The sequence below is a fragment of the Haplochromis burtoni genome, unplaced genomic scaffold, assembly GCF_018398535.1.
Source record: "Haplochromis burtoni strain Fernald_Lab_line unplaced genomic scaffold, NCSU_Asbu1 Contig_160, whole genome shotgun sequence".
Classification (NCBI taxonomy): domain Eukaryota; kingdom Metazoa; phylum Chordata; class Actinopteri; order Cichliformes; family Cichlidae; genus Haplochromis; species Haplochromis burtoni.
The window spans coordinates 1,238,974-1,264,384 of NW_024582521.1; the positions used below are offsets into that span (position 1 = coordinate 1,238,974).

The following is a 25,411-nucleotide window of genomic DNA, read 5'->3' on the forward strand; positions in this document are numbered from 1 at the left end:
CTGTTCCAACAAATCAAAAAAACAAAAACAAACAAACAAACAAACAAACAAACAAACAAACAAACAAAAAACATTTCTTATAATTCTAACAATCATTAAAGTAAAGAAAACAAAATGCAATTATCTTAAGTACAAATCTGTACACACAGCTGCACCCAGAGTTCTTACATCAATATTTTTGTAGAGGAAAACTTTATCTGAGGCAACAACTGTGTAAAGTTTGGAGCGTAACCCTTTTAGCTCCAAGTAGCCCTGATAGTCTGGGGCTAAAGGTGAGCCGGGGTTCATGACAGTGTGCCTTTGGCGCCCACTGGTGCAATCCTGCAGTACAGTCACCCATTCATTTCGTTCAGCTGCAATGAGAGCGCATAGGCATGTCAGATCAGACATGAACGTAGTAAAATCGGCACCCACAAATATATATATGAACTGAGTTAACTGCATATTTTGAGACATGGGAAATAACTGTCTGTACAAGTGTAAGCACATATATAGTTGGGTGAACAGACATACCTTCACTTTCAGCCCTAAAGATGAAGGTTCGATTGTTTGTAACAACTTCAAACTTCAGCTCCCCCACAGTGGTCACATTAGTGATGAAAGCTGTTGAGATGATCCCCTTAGAATACACGTCCTACAACACAAGATAGCACAACACACACTCAGCATCTCAGATTAATGCTGCAGCTATCGATTACTTTAATGATCAGTTATTTCATCAATTAATCAAGCGATCAGTGAATTAAAAGCAATTTAAAATTAACCACTCATTGGTTTCCATATTAATTGCATTGTTTTAGGTCATTTAAATGCATATAACTTCATTGTATTTACGTACCATTAAAAGTCATATTTATTAAACAAAACATTTTCATAAATGCAAAAAAACCCCACAAACAACTAAAAACAAGTACATTGGTGTCAAATAACATAAGATATACATGCACACTAAACTAAGGTATAAAAAAAAGATGCCTTTGCTAAGCATTTGTGGAGGTTTCTCTGACATTAAGAGGAGTGTATCTAGTTAATGTGTGCGCATGTGTGACCCTTTAAAAGAGTTTGTGGTGGCTGTCACACAAAAGCGAGGACATCAACATTCTCAGAACTGAGGCTTGCCCTTTGCTTTGATGTAACGTTTCCTGCTGCAGAAGACAGATGTTCTGATGGTGCACAATAAATAATTATCGCTAATAATGTCAAACTTAACAGCACTGACACAATTTTAATTACAGAATAAAATTAAAAACAAATTAAGATTTTATATTAATCCAAATCTGCAAAATAATGTAACTCACTTACACCCCATGCTCCTCTCGCCCCTGCCCATCAGCCTTAATAATGGCTCATCTGCATTTTTTACTTTAACTCCAGTAACTTTACTATCGCTTTTCACTGTAAAACAAACAGCAGTGCATGGGAGCATTTCCAAAGTTTGTTTTTCTTCAGGTTTGATGAAGGACTCTCATTACTGCTGTTCTGTTATGAGTCTTTTTCTTTTTTTAAACTGGAAGCTGCTTGGCCTTAATATTGTCACACTTTTTATTTCCACGAGTGCTCCAAGACACGTTTCTACTGCAGGCCTATTTTTAGTGGTAAATGTGGGTGAAAAGGTCACATTTACATAGTAACAGCTGAAGAGTTTTATAATAAAGCTATTCGCATTACTCGAAGAATCATTGCAGCCCTAAAAATGATCAATACCTATTTAGTATGTCAACAGTATCTCCTGGACAGAGTCATACACAAAAACAGCGCTTCCGTTCTGTGCTTGTGTCTGAACACATCACTGAGTTTTCGGATGCATTTGTTTTGTTACCTTGTCAGTGTCAAAGTATCTCAGGTAGTCAGCATCTAGCTTTACCCATCGTCTCTGGTAGTAAATAGCCCTGTGGATGAGGACAGACAGAACACCGAATAAAAAAGCAAATATCGCTGCCCTGTGTTTGTTTTTTAATTCAATCAAATATTTGTGTAATATATATTCTCTGATTTTTTTTAAGCATCATCATTATTATACCCCTGAGGTGGATTCTTGTCCAGCCAACCCATCTTGATGACAGCAGAAAGCTGAGAGGTGTCTTCTTTCATGGTGGAAGCCAAAACACCAGTGTTTGGTAGGTAGAAACTGCCTTGCTGGCTGTGGAGACTCCCTTCATACCTATACGTGTGTGCGCGCACACACAGACACACGCAAACAGAAAAGGAAAAAGAAAGAAACATCACACAAACTTCATAAGCAATTACATTTTTCATCAAAGTTTAAGTCAGACAAGTTGTGCAAATGTTGTGCAAAAGGTTTGACAAAGCTAACTGTGTAACAATATAATTTTATAATATAATTACACAAAAGAGGTGAAGATCAATGATTAGATTTCTGCAGCACTGACAGTTTGAGAATATGTTGTGCAATAAAATGAAAGTAAATTGAAACAAAGTAAATACAGCAGCATGTCTCAAATTAACTTACACAAACACTGCAATAAATGGACTGGTACTTATATAGTGCATTTCTATTCTAACCCAACACCCAAAGTGCCTTGTGTAACATTCACACAAACACTCTCAGGGTTCAGTAATAAGGATATTTCAACATGCAGACTGGAGTAGCTGTGGAATCGATCACTGACCAATTAGTAAAATTGGTGGATCAATACTCTACCTCCCAAGTTACAGCCATTCAGAATAATCAGCAACCAAAGGGAAACAAAACCCTGCAAACAGTGTGCTTGTATTTCAGTTTCTGAGGTTTGCATTTGTGTTGTTTTATGACTCACTCATAATCGTCGAGCACTCCATCGTCACTGCAAAGGGAACTCGGCCGCTTCTTTGTGTAATTTGGCACTTGCAGGGACATATCCTATTGGAGGAAACGGGAATGATTCACAGGATATGGCAAGAGGAAAGAAAGAGCCGAAAAGCCTGGGAGTGGTCCGATTAACAATTTCTTACCCTCTCTGGTGGGTTCATTCGATGACCAGCGGGACCAAACAAGTCTGGCTCCTCGTAGTCATTTGAATTTTCGTTGACCGTAGCCAACACTGAACAAGAAGAGAAAAGGAAAACAAATCAAGATTAAGCTAAAGTCTGGAGCAGGTTTTGCAGAACCTGAGAAACTCTGGAAACATGATATAAGGCAAGGCAAAAAGTGAGTCACACTAGTAAAACTGGATTATGTGGATATGAATTTGTAGTAATTTTGGCTGTGTCAATGTTTGTAAGCGCAAACAGACTGAATTAATAGTGAGTGAGTTTTAATGGATATGCACCAGTTTGTGTCGTCTCTTTCTCTCCCCTTAAAACTGGATTTTCAGGTTGAGCATCTACTATTAAGCAGAGCCGTATTACCACTGAAACATTATACAATATTGAGGTGAAGCTGTTGCAGAAGATGAAATTCTGTGGTACATTAAAACTGAAGGCAGTGGTTTGCAAATCGTTAACACACCACATGTAAAATAAAAATCAATCAACTGTTAAAACTAAAAAAATTTTAATGATATGCTTGCTTTGAATTTGAGACCAGTGACATGTTTAGAAAAAGTGAGGACAGGCCCATGCTAAACACTGTGTTGCAGTACATCTTTTTTTTTTAAACCACAAACAGTAAAGTGTGAAGTGAACAACTGCTGTAGTTTTAAAAAAATATCGCTGAGCATAAATGGTTCACATGCATGCCACCCATGCTGTGTACTCCCACTTTACTGATAAAAATCTCTCTTCTCATTTTGATTGGTCATACCAGACTCAATGGGCATTTTTTGCAACTGAAAAACAAATCCAATGGCAATCATAAACAGGACACAGTTTAGCCTTAAAGTAAGTTTGGAGAACAGACAGCTATAGCTGAACACTCTTTGCGGTTCACCTCTGCAAATTCAAATCAGTGAACTGGAACTCTCAACCACGCTCATGCTGCTGTCACCTTCAGTACTTCGAGGCCTCTTTTCTTGTATTGTTTGTTTATACTTGATCAAATATTTTCAGAGGGCTGCAACCAGTCCAGTTTAACACATAAGCTCCTCCCCTACATAACCATGTAATTATAATACTTGGAAAATGTGGCACTCTCTTGCCAAAACCAACAAGACCTTTTGTGAAAATGGCATTACCCGTTTGACAGGCGATGTTGCTGCAAAGGGTTTAGATATTATGCAACAGAAATGGTTCACAGACGTGTAAGCTACCCATACTGTGTGCTTTTGTGCTATAACAATACAGTTGATGGGCCATCTTCTGCCTTAAACACTCTTTTTCTCTGTGTGGTAGAATTTTAAATTGCTTATGTGAATGCAGTGACAAACTGCATTCACTTTGTTAATGAACTGACACCTGGTCCTTAGGATGAGGCTGTTATTCTGAAATATATTTCTCCAGATACTCTCTGTGATGAAAACCACTCTACCTTTGCTCATACAAGACTCACCCTCTATAATGTAATCTCTCTAGATCAATAGAAATACCAATTATATGTGAGATTTTACACAAAGTATTTTTTTAATTAATCAATTAATTTGTTGCATTTTGTCAAACTTTTTTATAATCAGTTGCTGACATTAAGTTCAAAATTAAATACAATGACATGTTGTCTTTGTATGATTTTCAATCAAATCTAATCCTATTGTGATTTCCATAGAACTGCATATTTCTTGTTTTGTGGACACTGGGTTTAAATGGTTAAATATACAGCCAACATGACTGGATACAGCCTTTTTATACATGGTATTCATCTTTTCATAAAAAAAGAAAAGATGAATACCAGAGTGTTAGTGAGAAGAGGTTTTTTCTTAAAATGGAAAACCAGGTTGGTTAAATTGGCTGGTGCCACCAAGGCAAAGACAAGTGAGCTCCCTGAAAGCCTGCCTCAGGTATGCTTTTATCAACACCTGACTGGGTGTGGCCAATTAGCACCATCTGAACACACTGAGGAGATTAGAGGCTGCAGAGGGACGTAACAACCAACTTGTTGCCAATCAACAAATCTAATTTTAAAGCACTCTAGGCAAACAGGAGGAGCAGGTAGGATATCTTCAACTTTTACCTACAAATGTATATTATGATAGTGTCATATTGAAATAGCTGTAGGATGATTTATAGAAAATATTTAAATAAACTCACCTGCTTTGGAGGTCCCTCACACAGTTAAGAGAAGCTATTTGAAGTTATCTGACACGTTTGCTATCACAAAAAATGCTTTGATGAGGAAGCCCTATAATTTGAATGATATTCAATAACTCTGTATGCATGAAATTAAAGAACCCATTTCAGAAACCAAATAGCCATGATAGCACACACACATTATAAAAATATCTTGTCTAGCTGTCTGCCCATCTTCTAAATTCAAATAACCTTTCAATGCTTTTCCAAGTATTCACTTGTGTCCATTTAATTTCTGCAACATAGGTCAAGACTGTTCTCCAGTATGAGCATCTTAAAGCAAGAAGATGAGATTACAAAGACACATGCTGACTGATATGCAGATTCAGGCCTGAGATCGACATTTTAATATATATATAAAAAAAAAAAAAAGCCCAAAACACTGAAGCCTGACGGTCACACTAGGATGAAGCTGCTGCTTTGTCTAACTCACTACACAGTTCACCGCACAGAAGCAGGAGAAAGAGCTGTGGCGAGCAGACTGTATAATTAGTTGACCTCACAGCAGAGCTAAGGTTTAAAAAACAGGAAGCAGTCTCGCATGGAAGAACACAGAATGACTTCAAATTCATCTTCATAAAACGAAAGTAAAAAAAAATCTTTATTAGTGGTTTTCTGACTTTCTCTCTTTTAAAAAATGTACCGTCTGGATAAAAATCTTGAGCCACCTCTTATTTATTTACACTTTGCTTCTAAGCAGGGCTGGACTGGGACAAAAAAAATCAGCCCAGGCATTTTGACTAGAGACCGGCCCACCAGGTATTATAGGAAAAGCCATAAAGCCTTTTAATGAAAACAAACGCTGTTGTGACAGTGATGTACACCATCTCGCTGGTATTAATGTATCAATCGAATAAACTTAAACCTACGCCATCCTATTCCTCCCTATTCTAGTATTCTAAACAGCATTTAGCAGAAATATTGAACAACCTGACTAATAGGTTGTAGCAAAAAAAAAAAAAAAAAAAAAAAAAAAAAGGAAACCACCCCCCACCCTCTGCCTCATGATGCTTAATTGACATAATCAACTTTAATTTAATGTATGTGTAAAACAAATGCACAGAAATCAATTATTTTTTTACAATAATTAAATAGATTCAACATCTTTCTTCAACAGAATTGCAGACTGCACAGATGGTACCTTCCCAAAGAAAAAAGTACTATAACTTACTAGGTTGTATATTAGACTTAATATTTACTACGTACAATAATGGGTTTCTATACATTTTAGTTAAACTTTAGTTGTAAGATTCAGGTAATTTTTTTATTAAAAACTAGATATTTGAAATGAGAATAAGAAAGTATTTCTTTGTGCCCCCCTCTCCCTGTTAATGCCCTACCTGGCCCCCTGGCAACACTTTGCTAGATCCACCCCTGCACAGTTACCAGCTATCAGCTACAAAGGATCCTGGTGTTATTTATCTCAGTTCATAACTTCCCTTCAACTCATTCATGTCACCTAAAAGGTAAACCTGCTTCTCCATCACCGGTTCAGCTCTGATGATCCAGTAAGGACAGCTCCTGGTTTCATCTTCATGTTTCCCTCTCACCAGATATACAAACCGACATCATGACCAGCAGCTTTTACAGCTGTGGCTCCAGCAAACATCAGCTGATACTAGAAATTAATATTAAATACATTCTAACAACAGCTGATCAAGCTTAAACACGCTGCTGTTGTTTAGCACGAAATCCGCCGGTTTCCTCTATCTGGCACAAAGTGGGTGAACAACAGAGATGGGACTTGTGACAGAAAAGCTGATCATTGATCAGTTTCATGATTGAAGTAGCAACAGGAGAGGGAGGGGGAGAGAATGAGAGAAGAAGAGGCAGTTGACAGCACAAAGACGCAGAATTATTCCAACTTTGTGTCTTTTTTCATTCTAGCTGAAGTGCGGGACAAACTGTGTTCCTTGTCAGCTCAATACGGAACTTAAAGTTCGACCTCGTCGGCTGTAATCTATCCAGCCCAGAGTCGATCATAACCAATTAGCCAATCCAACACCTTTCATTGTTTATATCGTTACAAAAACCCCCCCAAACAAAACAAACAACAAAACATCGGCCCGGTATGTCCGATGGCCAGTCCAGCTATGCCTCTAATAGAGCGATGAAGCTAATTTTGAAATTTTTACTGGAATGATCATAAATGGGTATATAGAGGAGGTTGGGTTGTAGAGAGGTACAACAGTGAATGTCTACAGCCATTGGTAAAAGACAGAGGAGGATCTGTCATGTGCTGTTGAGCATCATAAACACAAGATATTAATGGAATCTGGAAACTGTCTAATTAGCAGCAACTTAATTTTTCAGCATCACAATGATCCCAAACACACTGCTGATGCAGTAAAAGAACACATGCACAAGAAAAAACACACAGTGGAACACTATTAGTCACGGATTGGTCTCCTCAGAGCCTGGCCCTGAACATTATTGAAGCACTGTCATCTTGACAGAGAATGGAACAAAAGGCAGCCAACAAAGAAGAAGAGCTTTCAATGTCTTTCAACAAGCCTAAAGAACTATTCCTGAAGACTACTTAAAGAAATGACAAGAAATTTCACCCAGGACAGTTCAGGCTGTGCTGAAGAATAAAGGTGATCATACCAAACACTGACTTTCAAGCTTGTTAAACTCTGTTTTGGCTTATTTTCAAGGTATGTTGGCACACTTTTTATTAAATCACTGCACCTATTTCCCATTTTTGTGAAAAAAAATATAAGGAAGTGAGGACGATGCAAGACTAGAGACAGTACTGTAGGTTCTGTATTTTTAAATCTACCACAGCGATTGTTGTAATTAAGGGATGAAACACACAAAAAAATAAAATAAAAAATGGAACATAAGCTGATTATATTACTTACTATACTCGCTGGGAGGTTGGGGAATTCTCCTAGCAGGCAGAGCTGGCTGTATATCAAGTTGAGTCAACTGTTGTGGGCTTTCTTGAGTTTTAGGTGGCCTGATGCGAGGTGGGATCTCTGGAGTTTGTTCTCTGAGCGGGTCATCCGTGCCTGTCTTGGTGGGAGATGGGCTGGAGGACAGAGAAAAATAGGGCAGGTCAAAAGAGGTTTGGAGGGGTGGGGATGAGTCCTTGGAAGCCATGGTGTTCTCAGATCGGGTAAAAATTCCAAGCAGGCGGCTGATTTTATTCATCTTCTTTCTTTCTATATAAACTATATATATAGTTTATAGAAACATATATAAAAACTATTATAGTTTATATAGTTAGACACCCCTTCCTCTCTAACTCTTTTCTCACTCAATAGTAAAAACTGAAGTGTCCTTGTGAGATCTGACTCCAGGCACAAAAATTTGCTGGTGACAAAGCTGTGCAGAGCTTTTTTCCCTAAAGTTATAATTCTCGAAGAACTCCATAAAGTAACTTTTAAAAAATAAAAAATGAAAAATAAGGATCCATCTGGTAACCTCATTTAGTACAAATTAGGGACTGCTGCTCTGAAACACAAGTATTCCACAGTTGTAGTAAAACTAATCCCAGACACTGAAACATGTGTTCCTTTGCTCTCCTCTTGACAAGTCTAGTTTTTTACTCGCACTTCTGGTTTAAAGAGCAAGCCTAAGCCTGCCTCACATAAGTGATGCCACCTTATTGTAAACCCACGCTGCCTGTGTATACTCAAGAAACTCAAACACACAGAAATATATCTTACGTGTGCCACACATATGCTGAGGTCATACATTCTGGTGTTTAACACTGCTCATCATATCAGTTTTTGTCATTTTCAGAATGCACTGTGCACCTGGCACAGCACATCTGCCCTTATTAACAGTTTTGTTTTGATAAAACACAAGGTAGGGCCTTTTTGCCAGTAAGTGGCACACCAGGAAGAGAAAAAACAGGCTCATCTTCTTTCCCTCCCCATCAACTTTAGCCATCAATTGTTTGGTAATCCCATTGAAGTGTGGTTAAATTATGTGAGCTGAGTCAAAACATTCAATGGGGGCAAGCATGATTTTTTAAGCAAATGACAAAAAGGAAATTCCCTATGTCAAGACCACAGATGTCTTCTTAATGGGTGGGCTGTTTCACCCACAAATATGGAATTTGTTAGTGAAAATGCAGGTACACGTGCATGTTCTGAATGTTCAAATGCAAAGTCAACATTTTCCTAAGGACTGCAACCCACTGCTTGTGATAGATATTATAATTTTGTCAACTAATAGAATTAATAGAATTGATAAATAGAAACTAAACTAGATATTTTCAAATACAAAACTATAATAACTCTGATGATCACATACATACGTAGAATGCATTGCCATATGTGCATATAGTGATGCTCACAATACAGTTATGGGGTGGGGTGTATCAAAGTTATGAGGTCAGGCTGAGTGTCCGACATACATTTTGGATTTCTCACGCTTAATCCCAACAGGATGTATAATCCATCTATAAAAGAGGTCATCCTCCAGAGCTGACAAATGAAGCCGACATGGAAGTGTTAAATCTCCCTCTAGGTGCTACTTGAGGCTGGCTCCAAACCATATAAACCTTGGAAATACGTTTCAGGTTGGAAGAATGAAGCCAATGCATAAGTGCCTAAAAACCTGGAGTCTATCTAAAGGACACGTTTGCTTTTCCCCTGACAGACAGTGATAGAAGTCTATGGGAAAACAGCTTTCTGGCTTTATCTCTTTCAACACTGTCCTACTGCGTTTATCTGCTCAGGCCGTCATTTTGGGTCATACTGACTAAAATATCAAGTCAGTTTTAAAACACTTGGTGGCACCGTGCTTCAAAATGGGGGAATATCAGTAGCACGAAAATGCATGCTGACACCAAACTGTCACTGTCAGAGCCGCCCTTCCTCTCTCTCATCCACTTAAACCAGGGGTGGATGGAACTTGACTGCATGCTGAGGTGGCAAACCCCAACCCCACTCAAGTAAATTTACAGTGTAAGTGTTTGGGAAAAATGTACTTCTAAAAGTACTTTTATTGCACCATGGTCATTCTCTCTGCTGTAACATGAATCAAAGGGTTGAACTGCCACCACAGCATGCAGTCAACTGTTGCTAATGACCTAATAATTCTATTTAGGTGTGTTACAACAGGGACACATGTAAAAGTTTCAAGACACTGCCCCTCAAGGACTGGAGTTTGACACCCACGACTTAAGCCAGAGTCTGATTTGAAAAAGCTTCAAAATGTAGAGTCCAAAACCAGTGGCTAATGTCATGGTGGCTAGGTCCATCTTTTACACCATATATGGTTCTACCACAGACTCACTAATTGCACAAAGGCAAAATATTTCCACAAAGAAACCTGAGAAATATCTCTCAAAGACAGCGGAAGATTGCAAACGCCATTGATAAGCGTGAACACCGACACCATTATAGTTTTGCCCTCTTGTATAGACAACCTCACTTGAACGACAGCCCTATTAACACTATCACGTATGATATCTAGATCTAACACAAACTCACCCTCATTGTGAACACTACCAAGCAGTACTTTACTTCCCTCACTGAGCCCTTTCAACTGCATGATAACTGATATTAGCTGAAATATCATCTTGTTCTGCACCAAAGATGCACAACATACATGCTCAGACCTGATATTACGGGAAATTACACACACTGATTCATCAAACACTGTCGCAGATCATGTTCGATTTACTCATGCAATTGTTTTTTAAATGCCAAACATACACATTCCTAAATAGTATGTCAGTTATGCGGCCTTAAGAGTTAGTCATGAATGCACACCAAGCCAAAGATTGCAAAATGAACGCATTAACCGAACAGTGCATGTACGTCACTTTGTGCTGATGGTAAGTCAGGAGTGAACATGCACATCTGGTTTCTGTCTATCCAGTATTGTGAAAGTTCCTCTTTATTCCTCATATTTTTTTTATGTGTTTGGATTTCGTTCTCATAAAAACGATCACTGAGATGAAACATGAAGACCACAAAACAAATCTTCAGATTATTAGCTCACAAATATTAGCTCTGTATGAGAGGGAAATCACCTTTACTTCATAAAAAAATAAATAAATAAATAAATACACTCTGAAAGTGTCACAAACACCCCCTAATATTACTGTTTACTGGCTCCCATTAAAAGTCAGACAGTTGAGCATTCAACACTGACATGTTGTGAAAAACCACCAAGTCAAATTGCCCTTGGGCTGAATGAACACAGGAATTGAGTGCTTATTAGGTATGATCACTCTTCTAACATAACTGCATTAGCTGAGCTGTTGACTTAAAAAAATACCATTCATGTATCATTTATGTAGGAAGCAGTGCCTGTGGACAAATTAGTACACACTTCATGCACTTGGCAGCAGGTTCAAAGCAGAATTTTATCAAGTAACTAGACTCATACTAAACATTCAACTTTAAAGACTGTATTCAAGAACTATCTTTGAAATTATTAAAATACCTCAGTTCAAAAAAAACCCAGAAAAAAACATGCAAAAGCCTCACAATGACGGGAAACTGCCTTATTGACACAGTTCCTCCTTTTTCTCAGAGGAAGAGTGCTGAGAGGGGTTTTGCTAGCTTGAATTCTATATTTAACGACTCGGCTAGCTCACATATGACAGTTGGCTGAAGAAACAACGACTGCTCCTTTGTCCTCCCACACTGCATAGCTCTTAACTTATTTAGGCATTGCAGAATTATTCTTGTGACAAAAATCACTACAGTGCAGTTTAAGTCGTGGTGCTGACACTAAGCTAACATATGTGTTAACAGCACAGTTACTGTGGTCTTTAATGCAAGCTAGACTTAGCATTTCAGATACTTCATAGCTTATGTCTGAAGAAAACAGTTACTATGTCACTTTTGAAAGTGGAAAACAGCAAAGCTAAGAACATAGTTTTTGTCTTAGAAATACACCTGACCTGCGTGTCAGCTAAACATGCCATGAATGCCTCTCCAGAATACCATCTTAAACTTGCCTTACTTGATTTCTTGAAAGACATAACATAACATAACATAACAGTAGTTTGAATTTCCAAAGCACATCTATCGCCCCAGGACAAGAGAAGGGTCTCATCCAGTATCACTGCAATTGTAACCAGCCTTATTCTTGTGAAGGTAAAACAAATTCATGGAGTAGGTGCAGCAGAAGTGTCACTAACATCACCAACACAGCAGAAAAGATGAAGCAAACTACAGAAAAGAAAAAGGAAGGCTTGCTTGTTTTGAAACCCACAGCAAGAAGAGTGTCGACGGGGGAAAGAGAGAGTGAATGCTAAAAATAAGTATAGACAGGATACAGATATGATTTATATAAATGTTACCTGTCCTGACATGCTCAAAAGGATTCCTCTTCCATGATGATACAAACACAAACTCTTCACAAACTCTTCACAAAGCAGGAGGAAACTAGTTAACCAAAAGGGGGAGGAGGCAATGCAGCAACAAGAGTGTGTGAATATTCAAGGCTACAAAAACTCAGACAGTAGTTCCTGGTAATGCATCACAGTGTAGCTGTGCTCTCTGCCTTTAATCCTCACCGTCTTTCCCCTCCATGTCTGTCACAGTTTTTTTTACTGCTTACGTGCCCTCAACCGTGGCTTCCTCCCTGTAAAAGCCAGTTTCCTTTTTAAACATGCTTGTATTGCTCATAATAAATGTGCTATTAAATGTACTGGAGTCAAAGCTTTGGTTTCCTTTCATTAAAGCAATACAGAAAAAAGGGAGAAAAAAAGCTGTTCAGCCGGTGTGATTTCAGAAGGATTTACACAAACTGAGATAACATATTACTGCCAAAGTATCATCAGTGAAAGCAGATGAAAATTCTGCTGCTTAAGGTAAAATGTGTGGCCTTCAGTGTGCTAATTGGAAATTCACACTTTTGCAAACACATCAGTGTAAAAATGACTATGAAGAAACTGCCAAACAACACTCCCTGCGCAAAACTTTAACTCATAAGGGCAGAAACGCTTACCACAGAACCTTTGAAAAAAAACAAACACTAACCAGAAAGGGCTCAGTAGTAAGTTAAGAGCAACTTTAAAATAGACTACAGTTTCACACAGGGGTTGCAGTTTGTTCAGATGAAGCCTTGTCGACGTATTTCCGTATTCAGAAGGCCACAGAACTTTGTCCAGTCAAGTGTGCTGCGACCCTTCAGTTTCAGGAAGTGTCTAATTTTACTTTCAGGAAGTGTTCAAAAGTCCCCAGTAAAATTTTGTGTGTCATCATGGTAAAGTACACAAGAGATGCACTTTTCAAGCTTGGCCTGTAGATGGCGCCACAATCCACTGGTACCATTTGAGAGGGTTTTTGATCACTTATCAAAACACATAGTTAACAGTGGTAATACAGATAATGGTGGTGAGAGAGCATGTGTGTTTATGTTTGTGAGGGAGACAGCTAGCAAGCGCCAGCCTGTGAGATTTATCATATTTTTAGGCTCATCTTTTTTTACCTGTAATAAACTCAGTGGTTAATGTGCATCTTTTTGCAAAATGAGGCATCTGCATTCAAATGGAGCCTTACCTGTGAGTTCTGGGAGACTGAACAGGAAACCGTTGAGGGATTGGTGGAGGGCCTTTAGATGCTATTCCTGCCTTTGGAGGAAGAGGTGGAATATTTCTACTGCAAGGGGAGTGGATGGGAGAAACAGGTGAAGATTTTCTTCCTCCATCGACAGTTAGGTATTGGGCATTCGGCTGAATGGCTAATGTCTGAGGCCTATTTGCAGTAGAAGGGAGGTCTGGAGGGTGGGATGGTGGTTGGGGGGGTGTAAATGTGGAACTGGGGGACACAGATCGGCATTGTAAAGCTGGAGCCCTGACCTCTTGTCTTTCCAGTTTAGGGGAGCCATAGGTTTGAACAGGGGGTAAGGTGAAGGGCTGTGGAGGGCAGTTTGGTGTGCTTCGGGGGGGAACAGGGGGCAAAGAAGTGTCCAAAGCTGGAGGGGGGCTAGGGTCCAAGTTGTCTGGAGTAGTAGAGCGAAACTTAGTCCTTTCTTTTGGCACAGGTTTCTTCCTCTCTCTATCTATCCCTCCATCCCTCTCTTTCTCCCCATCATTTCTAGGTACCATCTGTCTTTTCCCAGGAACTGGCTTCTCTCCTTCACCGCTGCTCTCCTGCATTCTGGATACTTGTCTTTCTCTGGGGACTGGCGTTTCTCGTTTCCTAGGTGTAGGTCTCAAAGTCTCTCCATCTTGCTTCACATTGTCCTGAAGGAGAGATTTTTCACATGGTGGGACAGGCAATGGTCTATCTCTCCCCAGAAATTCAGCTTGTCCCATTTCCTCTGATCTCTCAAACGGTCCGATGGTGTGAGCGTCATGATTCCCATGTGTTTTGTTCAGACTTGCCAAGATGCGCCTCTGGTGACCTGGCAGGGTGATACCAATGCATTCCAGTTGCTCTGGTGTGAGGCTGCGACATTGTTGTAATGTTGCATATCCGGCACTCTGAAATGCATCGGAATACTGCTCCAGGCGAAGTACGCCCAGCCACTCCCCCACATTGGCACAGGATTCAGACTGAGACATTGCTGATGTGTTTGTATGTGCTGCTCGTGAGAGTCCACGGAGAAAATGCAGACCTTAATGCATCAGATCATGGTTACACAACCTGCAGAAGAGACAGAACAAGGAGACGTGTCAATGCATCCCATCAAGGAACAAGCAAAAATTAAAACAAAAACTCTCCAAAGCAATGACATTTTTTTAAATGATTTCCTGAAAACCTTGTTTTAGTTTGTGGTTTGTGTTATTTTAGTTTGTCTGTGTGTGTCATGCAAGTATGAATGCGGCAAATCCTGTCTCGGGAAATATGTCAGCCTGAATTAATATGTGTGGTTCTAAAGATAAATCGTGATCAGTAATGAATAGTGCAATCATAGCCATAATTCAAGAAGTTGCTATTTTTATTAAGTGTCTAAACAACTGCAGCAAAGTTATATGCAACATGTGGTGGATGTTTTTTCCCAGGTAGAAGAGGAAGTTGAGTCGCCACAACAGTAAAATTCAACAGTAGTTCAGTCATTCTTATAAGTGGTGTCACATTAGTCCAATGACGTGTGTGTATAAAAAGGTTGAACACAAAGTAGAAGAAACTGCCCCTTAAGTCTGCATTTCTCTGCCTAAACATGTTTTCTTTAAGTTTCTAAACTAGTCAGTTTTGTTGCACTATCGCAACAGACTACTAAGGGAGGAAGTGTAAGTGGCACAATGAGTATTAGCACAGAAAGCATGTCTCTAAATTCTCCGTAAGCCTTTCAGTCATGTTCAGCTTCCTGCAAACCACTAAAATTCCTCATAGCACTGTCATCAAGGTATTACCGTAAGTTTTATTTTTTCATCACCGGTGATGACCCAAGGCCTAAACACTAACCCTAATGTTTTGGAGTAAAGTAAAACTGACTTATTTGGAATAAATTAACTAGTTTTGAGGATGATTTTTATGATAATATAGATATGGCACTTTGTGTCTGTATTCAAAATGTCCAAGAACAGCTTTTACGCAAATCTGTGAAAATGTTAGGCTTTGATTAACAGTAGATGTCATCTACCAGCACTCACACGGCACAAAAACGTAACAACCACAATCAATAGCTCAATAAAGACTATACCGATGCACAACTTCAGTGAGCGTAAAAATATTTCCAATAGTTCTTCTTGACTGTTCTATAACGTGGGAATGTACAAGCTTTTCTAAATCGATAGTCAAAAACCTTCTGCAGTCACTCTGCCTTTTATCTTCCTGCCTCTTACTTGTGACCACAGGGGAAGCTGTCGGTTTCCCATTAAGAGCCGCAAACACAGTCTTTCCTCCGCACACCCTCACACACATAACTATATTTCACTTGATACAATCACAAGAAAAAATAAAATATGCGTGGATGAGTTTAACCTCTTTTCTGTTCAGCTCACTAAAAACATGCCTGACTGAAAATATACTATTCAAAAAGAAAAAAGTTTATACTTTATTCTCCAAATCTCACATAACAAGAAAATATGTTTAATAAGACTAAAAACATTTGACTTGCACAAATTATATGATATTTACGGTAAGAACTTTTCCTCGTCACAAGTTTGCATGCAAGTATCACACGGCGGATATCAGAAAATAAATAGAGTAGGACTACACCAAACTAGAATTTCTATTACTTCCATGACCACAAGGGCTGTTGTGGGTATATTGGTGGGCAGTCAAACTATGGACAGGTTGTGAAACGTCCGGTCGCAAAACTTAACAGGTGTGTTTTTGAGTTTAAACTAAAGGGAGGGTTCGCTCATTAACTTGGTCTGATCCATCAATAATTAGTGAAGGCCATCAGAAGATGTAACATCATGTCAAGATGGTTATGAGTTTTCCTTTGATAGAAACTGTTTAGTTTTTGTTTGTTTTTTTACTGACAAGTTTAAAATTTAAAGATACACACCTAAGCATGATTAACAAACACTTCAGCTCACTGACTAGCAACAGAACATGCAAAAGAGAAAATATTTAAAGCATTATATAAACCTGATTCGGTTTGGTGATTAGACACGAGAGTTGTTAAGGTTGAGTGAAGTCATAGTCACCAGCCCAGTATGATAAAAAACAGTGTACCGGCTGCCAATGTGATGCATTTCATTTCCTGTCCAAAGTTTCCTCTAACAACTCAGAGCACAGTGTACAGACGGTGTGAATCTTGCTCTCTTCTCTCCAATCAAAATGCTTCCCATTTTTGAATTGAGGAACTCAAAAAACAGCCCAATGAAAAACAGTCTGATTGGTCTTCAGCCCCTTCACAGAGGCGTTACTCACCAAACTGAGCGAAACGTGTCTAATAAGTGAGCAGCAAGTGTTAGCATCTTTCACCATCTTAAATCAGCACTTTGTTGCAGAGAAGCCCATGATTGGCTGCATCTGGGCATCTGTGTGAGTGTCTGCAGGGAAAACCACAATAAGTGGTAAACATGAACACTGCAGTTAAGCTTAACGCTATCATTCATAGTTGTGCCTGTTTAACTCAATAAACATCTGTAGCCCCTCAATAGTGGCTCCGTTGCACTAATCAAGACATGAAAAAGGTAAAAGCAGATGTAAAGTAGAGAAGTGAAACAATACTGCTGAAATATGTAATCTTGAGTATTGTGCCCATGCATCACATCATGAAACGCTTAGCTTCTGTCAGCTGATATCAGTTTGTGCATCTCAACCTAAAAAGCATTACTTTGTCAGCTGTTCTAAGTCTGTCTGCATCTTGAAGGCAATTTTAATTAGGTTGCTATTCAACCGACACTCACCTGCCACTTTATTGGGTACAACTGTTCAAACACTCATTAATGCAAATAAGCCAATCACATGGCAGCAACTCAGTGCATTTTGGCATGGAGGTAGCTTGCTCCTTAGTACTGACTGAGCATTATTTTAACACCACAGCCTATCTGAGTATTGTTGCTGGCCATGTCCATCCCTTTATGACCGCAGTGTACCCATCTTCCGGTGGCTGCTTACAGCAAGATAACACAACATTTGCATCATCTCAAACTGGTTTCTTAAACATGACGATGAGCTCACTGTACTCAAAAATGGCATCCACAGTCACTGGCTCTCACTCCAATAGAGCACGTTTGGGATGTGGTGGAACAGAAGAATCTCAAAATGAATTTGCAGCCAGCAAATCAGCAACAACTGTTTGATCCTATCATGTAAATATGGACCAAAACCTCACAATTTAAGCCATTAAGACTTAAAGCTGTTCTAAGCAAAATACTTATGAACTTTGATAAATGCTTCCTGTGTTTGCAGTTCACTAGTCTAAACTTAACCTGAACCTATTGCTGTACTATAATCAAAAAGATGAACCTGACTGTGATCTTTAATTTGACACCAAAACAGAATATTCACAAAACTGCTAATGTGTTATTTTAACTGCTGAAAAGACTGACAAAGAGTGTGCGTGAACACAGAAAATATCAGGTTCCTCCTTAATTCTGCAAATTCAGGTTGATTATCACCCCCGACTTCCTGTTTCCTATTCTCTATGCCTCTCCTTTTTATTTATCTCTTTTTTTTTCCTTCAGTTTCCAGTCAGCAATTTGAATTCAATTCATCTGCCTCTCCGTTCATCTCCCCCCTCCCTCCCACTCAGAGAGCTGCCAATAACAGGGTCTCTGTGCTCTCCACAATGGGGCATTTTGTTGCCTAGGCGAGTACACGCACATACTGACAAGCAGGAAGGAAAAACATGGTCAAGGCCCACTGTTGGAGCCTGTTCACACACTCTAAAACAAGTGCTCACCTAATGATATTGTGCGTAGGTGCGTCTCTGTGTGAGGGGCGCCTCAACACACAGAGACGCCCAGGGTGCTCCACTGTCCGCACTCATCACAGTGCTGGTTGGCATCAAATTTAACCTCATCTACTGTCTGAATCTGCAGTTTTTAAGTATATAATACTGATTTATGAGACAAAGCGATGTCTACTGAACTTTATCGCTTATTAAAAGACTTTAAAGGCCTCTTAGCAACAATGTTGGTGACACATAAAACACATTACCACCCCTCTGTTGTACTTGTAAACACACCACATAAATAGTGTGGCAGGGCTGCGTACAGTATGCCACACAGTTTAAAAAAGAAAATGCAAAGACTACCATTGTATGGCCAGTTGTCACACTATGAGTCATGTGGTTTTTAAAAAGCCACAACAACTGCTGTGTTGTTTTTTTACTCTTAACACTTCACTGGTCCTAAACTAAGAAACAAGCTTTTTATATTGCACGTCTTGTGCTAGTTTTTAAAAAGCGAGGAGAGTCTTTGTTCTAATTCGAAGACTAAATATTTCACTTACATGCTCATACTGCTGAATGTGTAACAACACAGTCTAGAAAAGCATAAACCTTGCTGTATCCACCACTACATTCCCCAGCATGGACTAGAATCACATTCACTGAGCCCAGTGTATAATCTGCAAGTCATTTAAACAAGAGAAAATAAAGTTAGACTAGACACCTAGTCTAAAAGACAGAAATCCCCAAAATACTACACGTGATCCTAGGAGCTTAATTAACCCTCATTACTCAGATCGTGTTTTAAATGTTGCTGACGTCTGTTGGACTGCAGCCGCAGACAGTGACTGGGGGTGTCGTAATATCTCTGAACCATTAACCGTTTAGTGCATTACTAAAATAAGAATAAGATGTTTAACCCACCAGTATTTTGTGAGCTGACTAGCATGGGCAGCAACTGTTTGACGTTTGGTTGACTAGTCGTCCACATTTCTAGCCTGGGCCATTCCGGTTTTATGCGAGCGGTTTTTGAAGGTGCATACTAAAACACCCGAAGCACATTCATGTATCCCTCTGTATTTTTCATTTCATTGCAAATGTATTCAAAATCAATATAGTGTAAACTTGTCTTCTCAATGCTTGCTTCATCACAGCTCAGCATTTGGAACAATGACTTTACAGATTGCTTCAACATTTTACATGCGTGATCTTTGCTGGCATGATCATGAAACCAAGAGCAACTAATAAATCACAAAGCAAGCTAATCAAGCTTCGATTAGCCATTAGTACCGGCCAGGCTTGCTTAATGTATTTAACTTTATTCATAAACAATAGGGCAGATTACTTACAATCGTCTTCTCCTTCATTTTGATGTAGAACAACAGAAGGAGCTCTCTTGGAGTATTTTCATAATCAATTTTGATCAGCGAGTGGCAGTACTAAAGCATTTCAAAGAGCAACATTTGACTGGCTGATAACTGCACTTGCAAAGTTGTACAGTTCCACAGTGCAACACGTGACCTCACCCCGTTAGAAAAGAACGAGAAGTGAGTTTTACACTGAAATGTGTACGTGTTAAATCTGCATTTAAGTGATGGTGAATTCAAACACCTGTTTACAATTGCAATTCAAATGAACTGCCACACATATTTTTGTCATTTGCTGCTGCGAGTGTAATCTATAGGCTTGGGTAAACCACAGAAACACATAGCTTTTTCACAGCTTTACTCCAGCCCTACTGCCTACACAGAAGACATTATTTGAGAAGTATAATCCAGCATCCCTTTGCAGGGCTTGCAAAATCGCTAGCCCGACGTCCCGGGGCTAGCGATTTTTCCGGTCGGGCTACCAAAATTCATCTCAGCCCTGCCCGTCGGGCTATCATAGAAAGAAAAAGTATGTCAATGCTTTTGCATTCTTTGGCAAACATAGCTAGGCAATTATGTCATTGGCATCGATGAGCCACTGTCAACATGTGACATATTGAAATCGCGTTTGAATTTGTGCTTGTTTTTTGCTTCACTTTCACTTTGCGATCACGCAAACTGTGAATAGAGAGCGGCAGCTACTGATTGGTGAGCGACAGATTAATTGCGCACCAATTCCTCTGACATCGTCTTATCACTCAGTAGCTTACCGTACTATTCAAACGTGACAAGTGAAATATCCCGCAGCAAGCTTAAACGTGTGATAGAGGTTGATTGCACAGAGAATCACTGATCATTATGCAAGTGTGTGTGCAAAAGCAGATGGATTTACGCAGTTATTTTAGTTCTGCTCAGCCAAATAAGACAGGTCAGGGTGAAGAAGGGACAGCCAAAGAAAAGCTGATCACAAAACGGACAAGTTACGACAAATCAGACTATGAGGCAAAAACAAAAGCGCAGCTTTTTTGGTTTCATGGAATATGACGAGCTAAATAACATGATGTTCTGCCGGGTGTGTCTTGAGTTTCCCTCGATTTCTGAGTCGACAAGCACCTTTGTTACTGGGACCAGTAATTTTAAGAAAGACCCCATTAGAACCCATGAGAAATGCATTATTGCTCAGTCTGCAGTATCTTTCCCAGAACAAACGCCAATTGCAAAAAACATACCAAAAATAAACCAAGCACAACAAGAAGTCCAGAAGAAACGCAGAAGAAAAAGCTGTTTAGAACAGCGTGCTATGTTGCGAAGAGTGAACTACCTTTGGCAAAATTTAGCAGTCTTTGCAAACAAAGCAAATGGCCTCGATCTTGGTTCCACTTTCCTCTTACCCTTGACTTCAGTGGAAATTTCAGATTCAGGATCTGACACAGACTGATTCATGTTCTACACAGTTCTTACAAATTCATAGAAACTTCTGTTCAATTAGAACCAAATATTTTAGTTAATGATTGTAATTTTTATACAGTTGTTGTAATTTGTGTTTTAACTATTTTTTTAAGTCAATCAAAAAAATTGTCCTTTTTTTTCAGGCTATTTAAATTTATTTTGGGCTACCAAATACTGAAGAGTGTCTGGGCTACCAGGCACTTTTGCGAGCCCTGCTTTGAGTCCTACTTGCAAGTTTCGGAACCGCAGCTTGAGATTTGACCGGAAAGAAAAGTTGTGATGACGTTACACCTCTACTGGCCTTCTTGCAATGGCTTTCAGTCAATTTCAGGGTCCAGTTTAAAATTGTATTGCTTGTTTTTTAGCATCTCAGTGGTTTGGCACCCACTTACTTTACAGAACTTTTGAAACCCTACAATTCTACCAGCCACTGGCGTCTATGAACCAGCTCCTCTTGGACAAGATCCAGGCTTAAAAGCAGAGGCGATGGGAACCATCCCTGAAAAGGATCAAATTTTTGGAACAACTTACCTCTTTACATAAGAGCTGCCCACTCTCTTGCTTTCAGGTCTAGTTGAGCAGAGTATCCTAGCTTTTATTATGCAAACGCAGTCTTACTTGCTTCTTTTGAGTTTTACTGTACATTTATTGCTGATTCAGTGTTGTTACATTTATGTGTATATTTTGTAGAACTTGTATGGCACTTTGAGGCTGTTTAAAATGTACTATAGAAATAAACTTGGACTTGACACAAACTTTTTGAACAAACTAAATATTTTAAATAGTGATACTGATAAATATCAGTATATTTCACAGATATTCAAAATGACTGTTGGTCAAAATCTGGACCATGAACTAAGCAAACAATGATGTAATCAGCAATACCATCACATCAACACACGGACCCCTGCAATATGGTCATGTTGTAAATTTTAAACTATTTAAGTGGACATATGCAATCACAACAGATTAAATCCCCATAACGTGGAAGCAAACATATACGTAAATGTATATCTGACATACAGGCAATGGTTGTGTTATGAATAATGTTAAGCAGTTTTTTAAGGTGCAAAGGATACCAGATTATGATGACCTGATATGTGGCATACTATGAAGTAATGTTATTTCAACCCACTGGTGGTGTTTACAAATTAGGGATGTATTACAATCTAGATGATCACTCTTAAACCACTACACTTTGGTTTGGTGTTACACAAGTCACAATTTCTTTTATGCCATTTCTCTCAGGGGTCAAAAGGAAATGTTTTCTAATAATGCTGAAGACTATTAACAGAGTTGGCATTTGTATAATTCCTGAACTTACCAATATTTAAAAAAAAAAAATCCAGAATTTACCAAAAGTCAGTCTCCTGTGTAACTGTTCGTGTTATCCTGAAGGGGTGGGCAGAGTAGCATAGGAGGAACAGAGAGAAGAGTCGACGGGGTCAAGCTGACACTTCCTAAGCCTGCCAACAACAAAAGCCTTCCAACAAGTGGGAATTCTTCTAAACCCAAAGATACAGGCCAACCCCAAACATCTGGTAGCAGGACAGCTGGTCCTGGCATGAGCATTAACAACTCTGCTGAATTACAGCCAAACAGCCCAACCAAAGCATACCTTAACAGCATTTAACTGTCACTTTATTTCAAAGGCACTTATGGGGATTACATGGTGGTGAGGAGCTATCCCTCCAAATGGATAACATCAGTTGATACAATTAGTAGCAATGCATCAATCCACTTTTTCCTACTTTTGTTAGGTTAGCAGTGCCCTGTCTTAGGGTACCTGCAGATGTTGAGCACAGATCTGATACCAGCATTTAATGAATGAGCTACATTCGTCACCGAAGCATACAGGTCAACATCAAATATTTTCTGTTTATCATATTTTTTTGCTCTAGTCTCATTTCAGCTTAAAATCACTACTAAAGTTGTCCCAGTTTCTCCTTTTTCTGCTTTCAGTCTTACTGATAATACAACTCCACACACACATACACATTTGTATCGCATGTGGACTGAAACTGACATGAAAGAGGTGAAGTGAAATTCTATCAATCGAGTTGATCAACAGACACTATGCTACAGTGAGTGCAATGAAAACTCCCAATAAGTGATACAACTGTTAGAACCTACGAGACAGTGCCACAGAGCGAAAGGAGCTGTCAAAAAAGAAAACAAAGTCATCTGAACGCTTCAGTTGAGCCAGTTGACCACAGTAAAGCCACAAACTACAGTAGGGCAAAGATTAAAATAAAGCTGCTGGTACTGTTACTCTGAAATACCACCTGTTAGTTTTCTCAATGCAAGATCAGATTACCTATTAATAACTACTGATGACTTTTGGCTTAGCCAGCAGAGGACTGAATTAAATAGATGGTTCAATAGATAAGCTGTTGTCACCATCACACTAGTCAAGATCAGATCGATATACAATCCAAATATCATATTCCTTTGTCTACAAAACCAGTACAATCAGTACAACTTCAAAACTTCTATTCCTTTCTACTCATACTGTGTATGGAAAAAGGCCATAACACAAAGTATCATTACTGTTATCCACAGTATCCATGTACATCAGTACAGAAATGTCCATGATGTGTTTGAGAAATATAGAACGTGTCCAATTTGGTGTACTAAAAACAAAAACTAATGAGAAACATATTATACAAGAGTAACTACAACATCATCCATTAGATGCTGGTCAATGTCCTTTGGGACTCATAGTTTCCTTCTCTCTTCCTCTTCCCTTGTTTCCTAGATTAAGACTGAAAAGCAAGTCTGTGGAGAACAGGCCAAGATTACTTTTTTTTTTTTTTTTTTTTAAAGTCCCTACAATCTACAGTGAGATCTAACTCAAAAACATAATACAATACATGCAGTTAACATGGAGCAAATCTGCATTCACCTTAATGGACTTAATGACTAAGTCCATAATTAATTTCTCACTGTAACACTGTCTGATCTTTCAGATCAGGTGGTAAAGAATGAAGCTGCTTGCTCTACGGCTGCTGCTCAATATACCAGCTTTTAACGATTTGCACTGCCTCAACTCTTCATTTAATCTCCAGAGTTTTAGACGGATGTCGTCCTTATAGGAGCTGCTGAAAAACACAGCATATACAAGAGACATGAGTCAGATACCCATCACCAGACACACTGCTGCTTTCAGCCCACTTTCAATTAGGACTGAATAGTGACTCAGTGCAGCCAGCACAGCAATGCATCTTAACAATGTCCTCTAGTGAATAACCTTATGTGTGCACGCACACATGCACACACACACACTTACCCCTTACTCCCAGGGCTGCAACATTTCAGAAGGTTTCCCACGGCAACCCAACCTAACCAAACTATTATATTTAGCCTAAGAATTGCACCAAAGTTATCTGAAGTAAAGCACAATCAAAATTAAATCAGTGTGTGTAAGACACAGGCAGCCACTATGTAAAAATCACACGCACTGTTTGACAACAGGAAAAGATAAAAACTGCGCAATGTGTAGACTCGACCCAGGCACGTTTAGCCAAATGATTAAGGCCTGTCGAAAATGGTAAATAGTAAATGGACTGGTTCTTATATAGCAATTTTCTGCTCAAGCACTTTATACAACATGGCTCATTCACCCAATTACACCTATTCACACAAGCATGTTTTTCTATATCTAAGTGCTTCCTATCTAACATTCACACACATTCATACTCTGATGAATTAGAATCAATCATCAGAATCAGAACATATTATTAATGTATTTAGTCCCAGAGGAAATTTTTCAGATAATTTCCTCTGGGACTAAATAAATCGGAGAGCAACCTGATAATAGAGGACCTGCTCTACCTCACGAGGTGCAACTAAACTAAACCCTCAGGGGTCATCACAGCAGAGGGATCCACATATTTGTATTGGCGAAGTTGAAGCTCCCCTCTCAGGGATTTGTGCCTCCTCCCAGTCAAGGACTGGGGATCTTTTGCTCGTCAGGTAGTCACTACACTACACTCAGGCAGTTCACTGTTAAGTTTATAAAGATCTCAGATGAAAAGTAAGAAGTGAAACAAAAGTTAAGTTGATGGGATTTTTTTTTTTTAGTTAGCATGAACAAGAGTCTCCTGATGCTATTAGGCTAACCTTCATTTAAATCAAATCAAACCTGAAGCTGTAATTTTTAAGCAGCCTTCTGATAAAAACAAAACAAAACACAACAACAAGTCAGTAAATGTGAATTC

General features: G+C 39.1%; 1 protein-coding gene across 5 annotated transcripts in view; it reads right to left on the reverse strand.

Moving 5' to 3' along the window:
- The window catches only part of LOC102293885 (arf-GAP with Rho-GAP domain, ANK repeat and PH domain-containing protein 1), a 58,130-nt gene that overhangs the window by 30,704 nt on the left and 2,015 nt on the right, over nucleotides 1-25,411 (reverse strand). For 4 of the 5 annotated variants that reach the window (XR_006054908.1, XM_042225111.1, XM_005933129.3 and 1 more), the window contains exons 2-9: nucleotides 13,638-14,726; nucleotides 8,022-8,191; nucleotides 2,953-3,041; nucleotides 2,778-2,860; nucleotides 2,021-2,161; nucleotides 1,820-1,889; nucleotides 514-634; nucleotides 169-353 (exon numbers count right to left, since the gene is read on the reverse strand). Coding sequence is in view for 4 of the 5 variants with exons in the window: in XM_042225111.1 (XP_042081045.1) it covers nucleotides 169-353; nucleotides 514-634; nucleotides 1,820-1,889; nucleotides 2,021-2,161; nucleotides 2,778-2,860; nucleotides 2,953-3,041; nucleotides 8,022-8,191; nucleotides 13,638-14,644 (1,866 nt within the window). In the remaining variant the exon portion in view is untranslated. Of the gene's footprint in view, nucleotides 1-168; nucleotides 354-513; nucleotides 635-1,819; nucleotides 1,890-2,020; nucleotides 2,162-2,777; nucleotides 2,861-2,952; nucleotides 3,042-8,021; nucleotides 8,192-12,433; nucleotides 13,540-13,637; nucleotides 14,727-25,411 lie in introns of those variants that run through there. The other variant, XM_042225112.1, reaches the window with a different exon arrangement.